This window comes from Pogona vitticeps, chromosome 10 (genome assembly GCF_051106095.1).
Source record: "Pogona vitticeps strain Pit_001003342236 chromosome 10, PviZW2.1, whole genome shotgun sequence".
Lineage (NCBI taxonomy): Eukaryota > Metazoa > Chordata > Lepidosauria > Squamata > Agamidae > Pogona > Pogona vitticeps.
In genome coordinates this window covers 1,217,169-1,231,577 of record NC_135792.1, presented here as the reverse complement: position 1 = coordinate 1,231,577, position 14,409 = coordinate 1,217,169, and the positions used below count along the sequence as shown (strand labels likewise).

Genomic DNA, 14,409 nt, shown 5'->3' with positions numbered 1-14,409 from the left:
GGCTCTGACATGGTGGGTCAAGAGCCCAAAGAAAGGGTTCGGAACCCCCTAAGGCTCCGCAGCAACAGGCAGTTCACGTGTCCCACATTCTATCTCGGTCACAGGAGACCCTCTCCCGCATCGTCCCTGGCCCCTGGCCTTGACAGCACAGGAGGGAAGGAGAAGAGGCTTCCTCTGTGTCTCAGTGGAGGTTTGCATTCATGGGCCAGGGGAGCAGCCGGAGGACTTTGCAGCCAGGAGGGAGCAGGAGAGTAAGCTCCCGGCTGGGCCAGAAGCTTTTCTAGTCTCTCAGCACTGGGATAGATGAACACGTGTGTTCCGGGAAGGACAAATCTCTCTTTAAAAAGGCAGAGTCAAATTACAGTAAGGAAAGAAAGGAAGGAAGGGAAAACAGAGCCACCACGGCTGCTTAGCTTCATCCATGAGAAGCTGCTGAAAGCTCTAAGGGAGAAGATGCTAAAATTGGGGGCACTGTCAGGTCAGCTCAAACTCAAAACCCAGGTTGTGTGAAAAAAAAAACCCAAGCCACTCTGAAACTAAGCATCTGTAGGAGGCCTTTTTATAGCTCAGCAGAGGAATTTTTAAAGGAGCCACATCCTAAAAAGCAAGGATTTTTTAAAATCTAAAGCGTTAAGATGGTATTTGGATTATTTTGCAGTCCTAGGTGATTCTAGTTTCACATTAAAATGTGTTATAATTCAAACATCTCTTTATACAATAAGGATGATGATTTTCTAATTTTTTTTACTATGAGGCAATATTTCTTTCTTTCTTTCTTTCACTTATATTATTCATGTATTCTTCCCCTAGAAGTTATGTAAATATGGCACAGCAAATCTTGGAATGGAGACTCAATTTTATGAGATTCAACAGTGTCTGTACAGATTATTTAGGTCAATCTTTCTATCTCTCCTAGTACCAGGGTCTGGCAGATGCTGTCAGGATCACCTGCACTTCTCAAGCAGGGTATGTGCCTTGAGGGGTTTAAGAGCAATGTACGGAGACGAGAAATAGGAAACCTGATCAGCCTTATCTTCCAGTGCTAACTGAATCTTTCCCCTCCCTTCTTAATGACACCAAGCCTTCTGAGCCTTCTAATGTGAACTCTTCTTCAAACTATGACAGAAAGCAACATGATTTAAATCAATTCACTCAGCGGGTGTCACACCCATGCATTTATTGCGATCCACCACAGACTCTGAATTGACTTCCTGGTGCTCAGATTAAATACTCCCCAGGAGAGAGGCTTGAAAACCTGCTTTTCCAGGCCACTACTTCCAGGATATATAGTCCAAAAGGGTAAGTGTCCCAAGTTCTAAGGCTAGACTCATGCCTAAGAAAACTTCCCACTCTTTCATTACATCCGCATGGTTACCCAAAATCAAAGCTAAAGTCACTGTAGCAGTAAGAACAGCACTCCAAAAATGTTGCACTTCTACAGAAACAAATTGGCTAAGAATGTTAACTATGTGAAGATCCTGCAAAACTGAAGCTGGGTCAATAAAGCATTCCCCAGTAGAAGAGGGTTGTTTTCCCCCTCCAAATCCAAGAACATAGAACCAATTTAACATTAGGTTCTGAATGGTTCTGATATCTGAAATACCCCCCCCCACCAAAAAGCACTTACAGTCTGAAGAACTCAGCAAAGCAAAGAATAAATAAACTGCTTGTCCTGGGCTACAGAGAACTGCACAGATCAGACTTGACAGGTTCAGCAAAAATTAATATACTTCTGTTTGATCTAAAGGTACCTGTAGCAAACTGGAATTGGCAGAGCTCTACTCTGCAGTGAAGAAAGAAAATGGGAGTCCTTTTGTTGCATGCAACCAGAAATATACTATATACAGTCTCACAGACACTCCGTTCTCTGCAGTAACACACACACACACTCTGTTTTTTTTTAAATTCCTGCCACAAAACTTTAGAGAAAAAATATAATTCTCACTTACCTTCATCGTCTTCTGGGGGTTTCCCTTTAGATTTTTCGCTACTGTGATGAGAGCCAGAGGTAGAAAAATAGCAAATGCCATCTAGAAACAAACAAAGGAAACAGGGTCAGGGGATGGCTCTTCCTCATGGACTGTGCAGGGCAGGGCCTAATCACGTATCATCTGTTGCTTGGAAATGGACCAGGGCTCCAGTTCTTATGGGTTTAAGCGTGGCCATATGACCTGTGGGGCCCACAACGGCCCTCAACACTGGTGGAGAGACGAGCCTCATCAGACCCTTCCTTTCCCTTTGGGTGTGTGTGTGCATGTGTGTGTGCCTGGGGAGGCCCCCCGAACAGTCATTCTCATCATACCTAGTACAGTCTCCCCACAAAATCCTCACCCTTTGGAAATAATTATTCAATATTTTCTGGGCTCAAAGTCTGAGCTCTGATTGTGCACACCACTCTGACGAACATGGGAAGTGATATACCTAAAACAACATGAATATGGAGTGGGATGGCAAGGCAGCAGAAAATAACGTCCAGTGCAAATGCTATAGAAAGGCACAAAACAAATGCTATAGAAAGGCACTTGATAGAGATCAAAGGTTCTTAATGCACTCTATGTATGAATAACCCAGCTTCCTGTAATCTCTTAAGGGTATAAACTAACTTGTCTTCCTTGATGGACTGTGGCCTGTGTCTCAGGTACAACGCTGAGCATTCCAGGGGAAACAAGTCCATCCTGGCTCTGATCTGCTTGACCGTCCCATTCGTGTTAGACAATCATTGTCATTTTGTTATCTGTATCTTCACCGGGAGGTCAATCTCGCCACCATGGAATAAACACAGGAGGCATGTATTTGTATTCCAGGTGTCCAAAGAAATGGATTTTGACCCACAAAAGCTCACACAGAAATGAAACTGCTCATATGTAAAGCGGTACATTATTTTACTTCCCTCCCCCCCCCCCCCCCCCGCTCCACTCCTCTTTTGTTTGTTTCCGGAGACACAGATGACTTCCCTTACTCACTCAGAAGTCTCCAGAGTTGCAGGGGAGCAAATGGCCTCTTCCTTGCAGACCCAGCGAGGAGTCCTTGAGGTGTGGGAGAAAGCATTTGGGAAAGAAGGCTCTGAGGAGGAGAGAAAACGGGAAAGGCAATTTTGTAGAGGTTTGCAAAGAAGGAGACGACGTCCAGTTCTCTACCTCTTTATTTTTAAGAAAAGCATGCGTTGCGGCCCAAGAGTAAGTGGGATCCTCCAGGGCAGCAAGGCGCTCCTCTCAAGGCATTTTTGCAAAATGCGGCTTAATCAGAGAGGGCAGCAGGGACCTTTACGCCAACAGCGGCACTGCCTGCAAAATTAAATTTAAAAAGATCTATTTCCCACAGAGGCCAACAGGATCCCATCTGGGTTCCCCCCTGGAAGAAGAAGCCGCCGCCGCCGCCGCCGCCCGGGCCAGCTTGTTTGTTGTTAATCGAGGGGGCCGCCTTGGGCAGCCCGGCGCTCAGCCCAGGCCTCCCGGATCCCGCCGGGCTCCCCCTCAAGAATCAGTCCGGCCCTTCGGCACGGGTCCCTCCATCTCTCTTCATCCAAGGACAGACGTGTGGGGTTCTTTCTTTGGGGGGGGGGGGAAGCTGGGGTTTCCGGATGCAGGCGTTTGCCCCAGGGTGGCTCCCACATCCCCCTCCCTCAGGCACAGGGACAGTAACGATAACGAGACGAAAAGGAACGATAACGTCCGCTCTCATGGCGGCGGGGGTTCCTGCTCCTCCTCTATCCTCTCCCTTGGTTTTCGTGGTGGTGGTGGTGGTCGGGGGGGGGGGTTGTTGGCCTTGGGCCTCCCCGGGGGGGGCTCCCCTCCGGCCCCCGCTTACCTGGAGGCCGCCGCCGCCGCCGCCCCCACCACCGGGACGGCCTTGGCCGGGAGTGGCGGAGGCCAAGCAGCGCAAGGCCCGGAGCCCGGCCGCGGAGAGAACCCGTGGCATCCACAGCAGGCGGCAGCCGCTTCTCCGGAGGAGCAACAACCGCGAGGCGGCCCCGGCCATGGCGGCGGTTCGGAGCACCTCGGGGCGGAGGGCAAGCGGGAGGCCCCGGCTTCAGGAAGGAGCGGAGGCGGCGGCCGCCATCTTGGAAGCGGGCAGCGCCTTCCTCGCCGGCCCACGCTCAAGATGGCCGCCGCGGCCCGCCAGGAGCAGAACTCCCCCCCCCAAGTAGGGAGGCCGAGGCCGAGCACCCCCCCACCCGCCCCCGAAAGGGCGCTCTCCTCTCCGGAGGGCCAGGCCGCCTCTCAAGGGACGGCTGCGGTCCGAAGAGCCTCGCGGGCCCGGGCGAGCGGCCCCCCCCCCCGCGCGATCATCCTGCGCTGCAGAAATCGGGCGGGGGGGAGATGCGGGGGCGGGGGGAGAAAGGCGGCTCCCCCCCAGCGCTTTGCAGATAAAACACAAGCAAGACCCAGACTCTCTCTCTCTCTTTCTTTCTCTCTTTAGGAGGCCAGGGCACCGACTAGGAAAAACCAAACCAAGGAGGGGTGGAAGACCGGGTGGGAAGGGAAAAAAAAGGGAAATAAGACAAAAATCAGGCAGGAGAGCCCTGGAAGCAGGCTGCAAGCAGGAAAAAAAAGGGGGGGCTCCTTCTCCTCCTCCCCCCCCCCCCAGCTGCCTGTTCTTCTCCTGACCAGGACCCGATGGTCCCTAAGAGGGAGAAGGAGCCAAGCCCGCCTGGCTAACAAACCACCAGCCTCTTACATTCTTTCTATACCACGCTCGGGTTTGTTTTTCCAAATATAGCACACTGCTGTTTGAAAGATTGTCAGAAGAGTGCCACAGGCCAAAAAGGCCTAAAAATGGCAAGTGAGTTTCTATAGAAAGAAAGAAAACATGAAGAAACAGAGTACAGCATGGGTTAAAAAAAAGGAGGGGGCAGGAAGTAGGAGGATGCAACATCATACCATACATGCGTTAATTCTGGCTCCAAGACTGGGAGTAGTAAGTTTCAGATTTGCATGTGGGACAGATCGGCATTATTAATAAAAGGGTGTCAGTTTCATTCAGAGAGTTTTTTCTGAACAAAATACATGCACATTTGAGCTCTGCAGAATTATCCAAACGCAGACTATTCAAGTTGTAGGGGAAAAAAAGACTTAAGGCTAATAAACAGGATAGACCTGTTAACAGATGAGCAACAGAGGGAAAAAACCCCACAGTAGACATGGATATGGTTAGAAGATCAGTTCTGTCACCTTCAGGTTAATGGTATACACATACGCTGATGTTCCCATCATTTTAAAGCCACAATATGGTTCTGCTTGAAGAACAGGTCTGTAATGCTCAGAGGCTTTCACAGTTTCATGAGCAGCAATCAAGAAGCCTGCTCTTCCCTGTCCAAACCTCTGTAGGCAACAGCCATTCAAACAGAACAGAGTTGCAAAACTCTTCCTTCTGCTACTGAGATATCGCAGTGACCATCTTTGTGACAGGCACACCCAGGATATTAACCAGTTTTGTCTGTGACCAGCACTGAGTAAATTTTCTAATCAAGCAAAGAGCCTGCTAAATAACCTCTATATCACACTTGAATGCCTCTTTGTAGTCATGATGTAACTGGTAAGCAGCTCCATTTGCAGATATAATATTCAGTGGCTATACTTGGTAACGGCTGGCAAACTCTGTGTCATAAGAATTGGATGCAATCGATTGAAACACATGTTTACAATTGCAGTACACATTTTTACTTTCTTGGGCTCCATGATCACTGCAGATGGTGACAGTAGCCACGAAATTAAAAGATGCCTGCTTCTTGGGAGGCGAGTGATGACAAACCTAGACAGCGATCTTAAAAAGCAGAGACATCACCCTGTCAACAAAGGTCTGCATAGTCAAAGCTATGGTTTTTCCATTAGCGATGTATGGAAGTGAGAGCTGGACCATAAAGAAGGCTGACCGCTGAAGAATTGATGCTTTTGAATTGTGGTGCTGGAAGAGACTCTTGAGAGTCCCCTGGACTGCAAGGAGAACAAACCTATCCATTCTAAAGGAAATCAACCCTGAGTGCACCCTGGAAGGACAGATCCTGAAGCTGAGACTCCAATACTTTGGCCATCTCATGGGAAGAGAAGACTCCCTGGAAAAGACCCTGATGTTGGGAAAGTGTGAAGGCAAGAGGAGAAGGGGATGACAGAGGACGAGATGGATGGACAGGGTCATCAAAGTGACCAACATGAATTTGACCCAACTCTGGGAGGCAGTGGAAGACAGGAGGGCTTGGCATGCTCTGGTCCATGGGGTCACAAAGAGTCAGACACGACTTAACAACTAAACAACAACAAACGTATACCTGGAAGCACACACTTCTGATATATATTCCCAATTTATATGTGTGGGTGTGAGAGAGACACAAATTGGCAGTAAAGTCTACAAGAGTCATAGCACATTTATGGAGTGGGGAGGTGAGTTTTACCCCTTGCATTTCTGAAAGAAAAATATTTCACATTGATATACCCATACTGAATATACTCTATCTGAAATAAATCTCACTGGTTTTGATGGTGTTTATTTTCAAGCAAGCATACTTAAGATTTCAGCTTTATTTGAAATTGCACTTTAGGATTCAGTTACAATTTGTATGTGAAAAGTGACGTTCAAGTAACCATGAGAGTCTAAAAAACGGGGATAGGGTGGTCAAGTTGATTGGACATGAAGGACAAAATGTGACTTAATGAACTGGTTCTAGAAATGTGTCATGCTAATAAGACTTACACATCACTTTACAACAGAGGACCCTAAGAAGCTGCCGTAAGCCAAGTCAGATATAGGTCCATAGTATTCTAAAATTTCTTCCGCACTGTCAGAAAATAAGTCTTTCTGTTCTCTGTTTTCTCCCAGCTGTAGCTGGGACAATAAAATAACATTATTTATTTATTTATTTATTTATTTATTTATTTAACTTATATGCCGCCCACACTACCCGAAGGTCTCTGGGCGGCTTACAGCATTTAAAATACAATAAAAAGGCAAAATAAAAGGGCAAAATAATTAAAATGCAATTAGAATATATATTCTAAAAATTGCCATTAGAAGCATCCTTTATGAAGTAATGAACCCTGATTTGCAGTGTCCATGGGCATAATACCTTTCTTCTAGCTCAAATAATGCTTCACATGTCAAAACAGACCCAAATAACATTGAGGAACATAATACACATTAAATAGTATGAAAAGAGAAACACCCCTAGTACAAAGTAGGATGCAATTAGCCTGGGTCTCTCACAATGTTTCCTGCCTTGTTCTGGATGAGTACCGGTGATATAGTATTAGCATTGCAGGCTTATGCATTTTGGCTTTGAAATAAAGTCCAATTACAACAGTTTAGAATTAATACAGCAGGAGATGTACCACTTGGATTACATAATTGGAAGCATTACCAACCACTCTCTGAATGTATGAAATGTAACCTTGAAAAAAGGTGACTTCATTCACTGTCCTTTGAGTGGTAATAAGGCTTCCTTTGGGAACATATCCAGTATTCAGGGAAGAGAGATATAGCCTGATCCATGCTGGCCTCACTGGGAGACAGTCCAGCCATGACATCATTGGAGAAAATGGGCTGCTGAAGGCAGTATTTTGAAAAGTGGTTTTGCTGTTACTGGAGGAAGTTGTTCAAGAGAAGAAAAAAAAAACCCTGCTACAGTCTTGCAATAACAACTAAGTCAGAGGTGAGCTACATCTCTGACAGTAATTGCACAATATAAATGGGAGAACAGTGATTCTTTACAATCCAGTTCTTAACATGTGAGTTCGCCCTTTTCAGTTTTTGCTTGTCAAATGTGTGTGCTCCATAAGTAATTGAGTTTCTAGTCTGACCCAGATCATTACAGTTGAGGCAAATGGCAGTGATGGGGGCCTTTTTTTCCTTCCCAAAAGGTAAAGACATTTTAGGGTGAATTAAGCATAACTTCTCTAATGATTTGTAGGGTGTACCAACACCCAAACTGTATGCTGTCTCCTATGGCACTGCCCCTATTGCAAAGTGAGTTGGTTGGAGACAAGCAAACCCGTCAAGTCAGAATAAATGCCTGCCAATCTTCTGTGTCCAAAACAACCAAGCCATATATTTTGTGGCACAAGAATGGAGACTGAAATAGGAGATCATCACATTATCAATGCCTCCTGCTAGGAAAATAAAAACCAAGACACTTACCTAGCCACAGGAAACCGCCTGCCTGTGGGGGAGAAAAAAGAGATTCTAGTGACATAGTCTGTGCATTATTCCACTTCATGCAACTGCAGCTATTCATTGAAGTCACTAATAGATGGACCCTTATAACTGCAAGAGGCAACCCCAGACTCTATTGCAGCATATAGCTATCCATCACAACTCCCAACTGGGTCCTCTGCCATAGTTTAGATGGTATAAATCCAAACCAAGTATTGCAGAACTTCTGTGTGTTGTTCACATTCCAGAGCCATGCCAGATGACAGGGCAACATTACGGATTTGGTACAGCAAAATGACTTTTAGGGAATGATTTTAAGACTTTCCCCCTTACAATATTTTTACAACATTTCACAGCTTATTTAAAATATGCCTGTGGGTTATTTTTGTACCCCAGAGCAAGTCTGCTGTGGTGGAAAAAACGCTTCTTCCACCAACCACAGCAATATCAATAAACTGGCTTGCTGGAAGGAGCCATGCTTGACAATGTATTCCTCTTGTTACAAAGGGCTGAGAATTGCACACAGAGCAAGTAATTGGTGCACTATCTCACACTCAACGCCCCCCCCAGCTTAATTCAAGCCAGAAATGCAGTGGGGCCAGTCTGGAGATACCAGGGTTATCGCCTTTCTTTTCCTGCTTTGGCGGGGAGGAGAGCAGCCGCCTGTGAAAGAAGAGGCGATGGTTTAGCTTACTGCAAAGGCTTCAATGACTCAACAGTGTACAAACAGGCCACTTTCTCTCTCTGCCAGCATCACCCAAGTTGAGCACAAGCAATAACAGAGCATGGAGTACTCAAGAAAAGGGGAGCAGGCACAAAGATGCTAGGAATGCTCCATGATAATCACACGGCTGTGGATAGCTTTAATTCCGCCTCCCCCCCCTTCCTCTCTCTTCTGAGTGTACGTGTCTGTCTCTGCTTCTGCTGCAAACCCGTTCCAGGCGCAAACTTACAATCTGGAGCGGAGGCAATTCGCCATTTTTGTAATGCTAACAGTTGCTGGTTGCCATTTTACACATCTATGCCCAAAACCTAGCCAGGAAGAGATAAGGAGCCAAGCCAGAGAGAGGAGAGATGTAAGCTGAACTGACAAGGCTGCCTTATGCAATGAGAAGCCTAATCAGAGCAATAGTTTTGCTAGTTCTTGTAACCTTGCTGTGACAAACCCAGACCTACTGGGATCTGCCACACAGTTACACTAAGCTGCCACCAACCATTCCCTTTAAGAAGTCACACAGACCAGGGATGGATTTTTGAACAATAAAAAGAATAAGGTTTATTTTAAATACACACAGGGAAAAATAAACAATCAGGTGAATAAAATATAGTAACGTGGCTTATTCTCACTCATACAAGCATACAGTTTGGTTCACACAGAACCCTTAACTTGAAGCACAGACCCTGAACCTATCAGTTCTGGCTAACCAACAGACACCTGAACCTATCAGGTTGGTACTGACTGACACACAGTAGTACCCTGTCTGACACACAGACTCCCACACCAACTCCTTCTTCCCAGCTGCTGCTTCGTCTGCTTAGCTTCTCCACACACGCATCACATATTTATACAGTACAGCCCCTCCTCCTGATGTCCCGCCTTCCACTCCCCATAGGATGGAACTTTCCCTCCAAACCCATGACAGACAGGTAACATCAGTGCTGTATGTAACACCTCCCCTCTTTAAAAGTTGTTTTGTAGGGGGAAAGCTAACGTGCTTTTCACCAAAAAACAACCTGTATAAAATACACAACAACAGTTATACATACCATATTATACTTACTCATACTTACACTCCAAGTTAACCATAGCAAATATGCATTTAAACATTTTACCATATACAGTACATCCATTTACCTTTATTCATACAAACCAATTTCAAAACCAGGTACATTTAACTTTTTGTCATCATTATATACACATAGTCCATGTTCTTTCGCCGTCTTCAATCTTCAGGTCTTCTTGATAAGGCGTCAGCAACACAGTTCACTGACCCTCTGACCACCTTCACTTCAAAGTCATAGTCCTGTAGGTTTAAAGCCCACCTCATAAGTTTGCTATTGTGGGTTTTCATAGTCTTTAACCATTGCAATGGTGAATGGTCAGTACACAGAATAAAATGTCTTCCCCAGATGTAAGGCTTGGCCTTCTGGATCGCGTAGACTATGGCCAAACACTCCTTCTCCACGGTTGCCAAATGTCTCTCACCTTTTTGAAGTTTCCTACTCAGGTAGGACACTGGATGCTGGTCACCATTCTCATCCTCCTGGCACAGAACTGCTCCTACCCCGCTGTTAGACGCATCTGTGTAGATGATGAACTCCCGGTCGAAGTCTGGAGCACGCAGGACAGGATAGTTGATTAACGCCTCCTTCAACCTCTGGAACGCCGCCTCACAGTCGCTGGTCCACGGGATGCGGTCATCAGCCTTCTTCCTCGTCAGATCGGTCAGCGGAGCCGCAATCTCGCTAAACCTCGGGATGAACTTTCTGTAGTAGCCCACCAACCCAAGAAATGATTTGACCTTTTTCTTGGTGTTGGGTCTAGGCCAATCACGAACAGCTTCTATTTTGGCCTCCAGGGGTTTTATCATTCCTCCCCCTACCATGTGACCCAAGTATTTTATTTCTGGGCTACCCAGCTGACACTTGCTGGCCTTTACTGTTAGCCCTGCTGCACTTAACCTCTGCAGCACTAACTCCAGGTGTATCAGGTGATCTTCCCAGGTATTACTGAAGATCCCTATGTCGTCAATGTAGGCCACTGTAAAGTCACTGAGCCCTGCCAAGGTCTGGTCCATCAGCCTTTGGAATGTGGCTGGTGCATTTCTGAGACCAAAGCTCAGGACTCGAAACTCATAGAGACCAAAAGGGCTGCAAAAGGCAGTCTTTTCTTGATCCCTGGGATCAATTCTTAATTGCCAATATCCCTTTACCAGGTCCAATGATGAGATGAACCGACAACCCCCTATGGTTTCAATCAGGTTGTCTAGCCTGGGCATTGGGTAGGCATCAGGAGTGGTTACACGGTTTAATTTCCTGTAATCGACACAAAACCTAATGCTCCCATCAGGCTTGTCCACAAGGACTATCGGAGAGGACCAAGGACTAGAAGAGGGGACGATTATGTTCTCCCTCAGCATCTCGTCCAGCTCCTTCCGCACCTTGTCCCTATAGGGTCCCGTTACTCGGTATGGGGATACTGCCTGCGGGGGTGCATCCCCTGTGTGGATCCGATGCATCACTCCCTTCACTATCCCCGGCTTGTTAGAAAACACCTGTTGATATTTACTAAGCAGCATTTTTAGTTCTTGCTGCTGGTCTTGGGTGAGTGCAGGACTGATCTTTACCTCCTCTGGGTTGTATTTTACTTCCCCTCTACCCTCCCAGAAGGGTAACTCAGCTTCCTCGCTCTCAGCTGCTTTTATCGCGAATAAAACCCTCTGTTCCCCTCTGTAGTAGGGTTTTAGGGCATTCACATGAACCACCCTCCTTGCTTGGTTCTCCTCCTGCTCTATTAGGTAGTTCAGGTCTGACATCTTGGAAATGACCCTATATGGTCCTGCCCATTTGAGCTGCAGTTTATTCTCTCTGCAGGGCCTAAGCCAAAGCACTTCCTCCCCTGGGTCAAAGTGCCTCTCTCTAGCTTTGTGGTCATACCATGTTTTCTGTCTGACCTTCTGAGCTTGCAGGTTTTCTGCTGCCAGCTCTAGATTTCTCCTTAGGTCATTCATCAAGGTGTCTATGTAAGTCACAACGTCTTGTGGGTCATCCTGGGTGATCTGCTCCCAATTTTGTTTGATCAAATCAAGGGGCCCTTTCACCCTTAAGTGTGCAGCAAACATGTCAGAGTGACCCCTTTGTAAGATCATGGGGCGATACTTTTCAGGTACCACCAGCTGACTTCTGATCCCATCTCCCCCTTTTGAGATATTCCTCAGGGTTTCTCTATATAAAATCCCCTTTTTCTCCAGAAATCTCACTGGGGTTTCAGGTGTTAGCTGGGCATCAGTCACCTGTTCAAAACACTTTTGGAGAGTGGCGTCTGCCTTTTGCTCCTGTCCAAATCTGCTGTCTGTGGTTAAGGTTTCCACCACAGCTTCTGAACTCCCCTCTGCTACCGTCTCTGGCTCATCATTACCCCCCTGAACTGTCCCCGTGGTGGCTTGTGAGCGTGTAATCACTAGCACCCGTTTCACATGTTCAGCCAGGTCATTTCCCACGAGCACGGCTGCTGGCAGAGTCGATGAAATCGCTATCCGCCAATCTCCCCTCCAGCCTTGAAAGTTGACAGGTACCTCTGCTACTGGCAGAGAGATTACCTGCCCCTCAATACCTGCCACCTTCATGCTCTCATTTGGGATTATAAACTCCCGAGGAATAATATCTGGATGGCACAGGGTTACCTGGGAACAAGTGTCCCGCAGCCCCCTATACTGACGGTCAAGTATTCCTACGTCCACCCCGGCTGTCTCAAACAACTGAGAATCTGTTTTTACCAGCAAGCAGCGCTTCACCTCTATAAGAGGACCATTTTCCTCAGCCTGATCAGCAGAGGTAGCTGTTCCAGACTGAGTAGTCATGGCAACAGGCTCCCTCAGTGACAATGAGCTTTGCTCTTTCTGGACACAGAACACAGCTTTTGGCTTGGTCCCACTAGAATTCTGAGGCACCATTCCTTTTAGCTGCTTCAATTTCTCACACTCTGAGATTAGATGACCCTTTCCCTGACAGAAATAACATTTTCTGGTGTATTTTGATTCTCTCTCCTCTTGTTTGGGTTTTCCCTCCAAATTCTGAGGTCTTAGTTTCATGTCTGAGGGCTTCCCTTCACCATGGGCCCCTCCCCCTTGCTGGCTTTTCCCTGGTCCCTGAGAGTACTTGCTGTAGGCTTCTTTGGGTTTACCCACAGATTTCCCCTCACCCAAGGGCTTTCTTATTTGGGAAATAAAATCCGCGATCTCTGCGGCTGCTGCCACAGTTTTTGGTTTCCTTTCCCTCACCTGGAATTTCAATTCCCCATGCAGGACTGAATAGAACTGTTCCAGTGCTATCAAATCTTTAAGCTGCTCATAGGTCTCTATTCCCTCCTGCGATAGCCATTTCTCAAGCAGCCTCACCAATTGGGCCCCCACTTGGGTAAAAGTTTGTTCTGGTTTTTTGGTGAGGGACCTGAATCTTTGTCTCAGCTGCTCTGCATTTATCCCATGTCTGGCAAACACCAGTTTCTTAAACTCTGCAAAATCTTTCATCAGTTCCTCAGGCATCTCGGCATAAACCTCAGCCAGGCTACCACTGATTAAAGACCGCATGATGGTCATCTTCTCAGTTTCCCTCACTGAGAAGTCCACAAACGCTCTTTCCACTAAGGAAAAGAACACCTCAGGACAATCTCCCTTGTGGTACACCGGGAATTTCTTCAGGTCAGCTTTAGACAGTTGGCCTCCCTCAGAATCCCTATTATTATTATTGTTCTGGTTCATCAGTTCCAATCTCTTTAATTCAAACGCCATTCTCTCTCTCTCCAATCTTTCCTGCCTCTCCCTTTCCTCCATTTCAAATTGCCTCATCCTCAGTTCATGCTGTTGGACTAGGATCAATTTTCTGAGTTCTGGGTTCTGCTCTCCTGTGCTGTCACCCTGCACTGAGCCAAATTCATCCTCAGAACCTTGGTCAATCTGGGGGTCTTTCACTTCACTCATGTCTGCTATCTGGCTTCGAGTCAAGGGCATAATCCCCCCTCAGACCAGGCTGCTTTAAAAAGTCAAGCCTCAAAATAAAACGACCACTTTTTCCTCTTGCCTCAGAACCAGCTTTCCCTAGAGATTGCTGCTGTTCTTCAGCACTACTTGCAACAGTATCGAGTCAGAGCCTACCCCCCTCTGCTGGGCCTCTCAGCTGGCAAGCTAGATCACTGTTACTACGCAGTTTTGCCTCAGCTTTTTCCCGCCAAAACTAGGCTGCCTCAGAGCACCTTAATCTAAGTCTCCCCAGTTGGCACGTTCTTCTACTAGCGCACCTCCCCGTGAGGTACACCTAGAAGATTACCTACGCGCCTCAGACTGTCCCTGACTAGACCCCCCTTGCTCTGGGCACACTTGCCAAGGCTTTGCTGGACCACTGGACAACTGGACCAGTCGTATCCCACCGCTGCCACCAATCAATGTGACAAACCCAGACCTACTGGGATCTGCCACACAGTTACACTAAGCTGCCACCAACCATTCCCTTTAAGAAGTCACACAGACCAGGGATGGATTTTTGAACAAT

General features: G+C 46.9%; 1 protein-coding gene across 2 annotated transcripts in view; it reads right to left on the bottom strand.

Annotated features, from left to right (window-relative positions):
* SPG7 (SPG7 matrix AAA peptidase subunit, paraplegin) overlaps positions 1-14,409 on the bottom strand; it is a 34,290-nt gene that overhangs the window by 18,691 nt on the left and 1,190 nt on the right. Inside the window, exons 2-4 of one of the 2 annotated variants that reach the window (XM_020788243.3) lie at positions 8,128-8,149; positions 2,964-3,063; positions 1,950-2,030 (exon numbers count right to left, since the gene is read on the bottom strand). In XM_020788243.3, coding sequence (XP_020643902.3) covers positions 1,950-2,030; positions 2,964-3,048 — 166 coding nt within the window. In that variant the 5' untranslated portion in view covers positions 3,049-3,063; positions 8,128-8,149. Of the gene's footprint in view, positions 1-1,949; positions 2,031-2,963; positions 3,064-3,807; positions 4,102-8,127; positions 8,150-14,409 lie in introns of those variants that run through there. The other variant, XM_020788242.3, reaches the window with a different exon arrangement.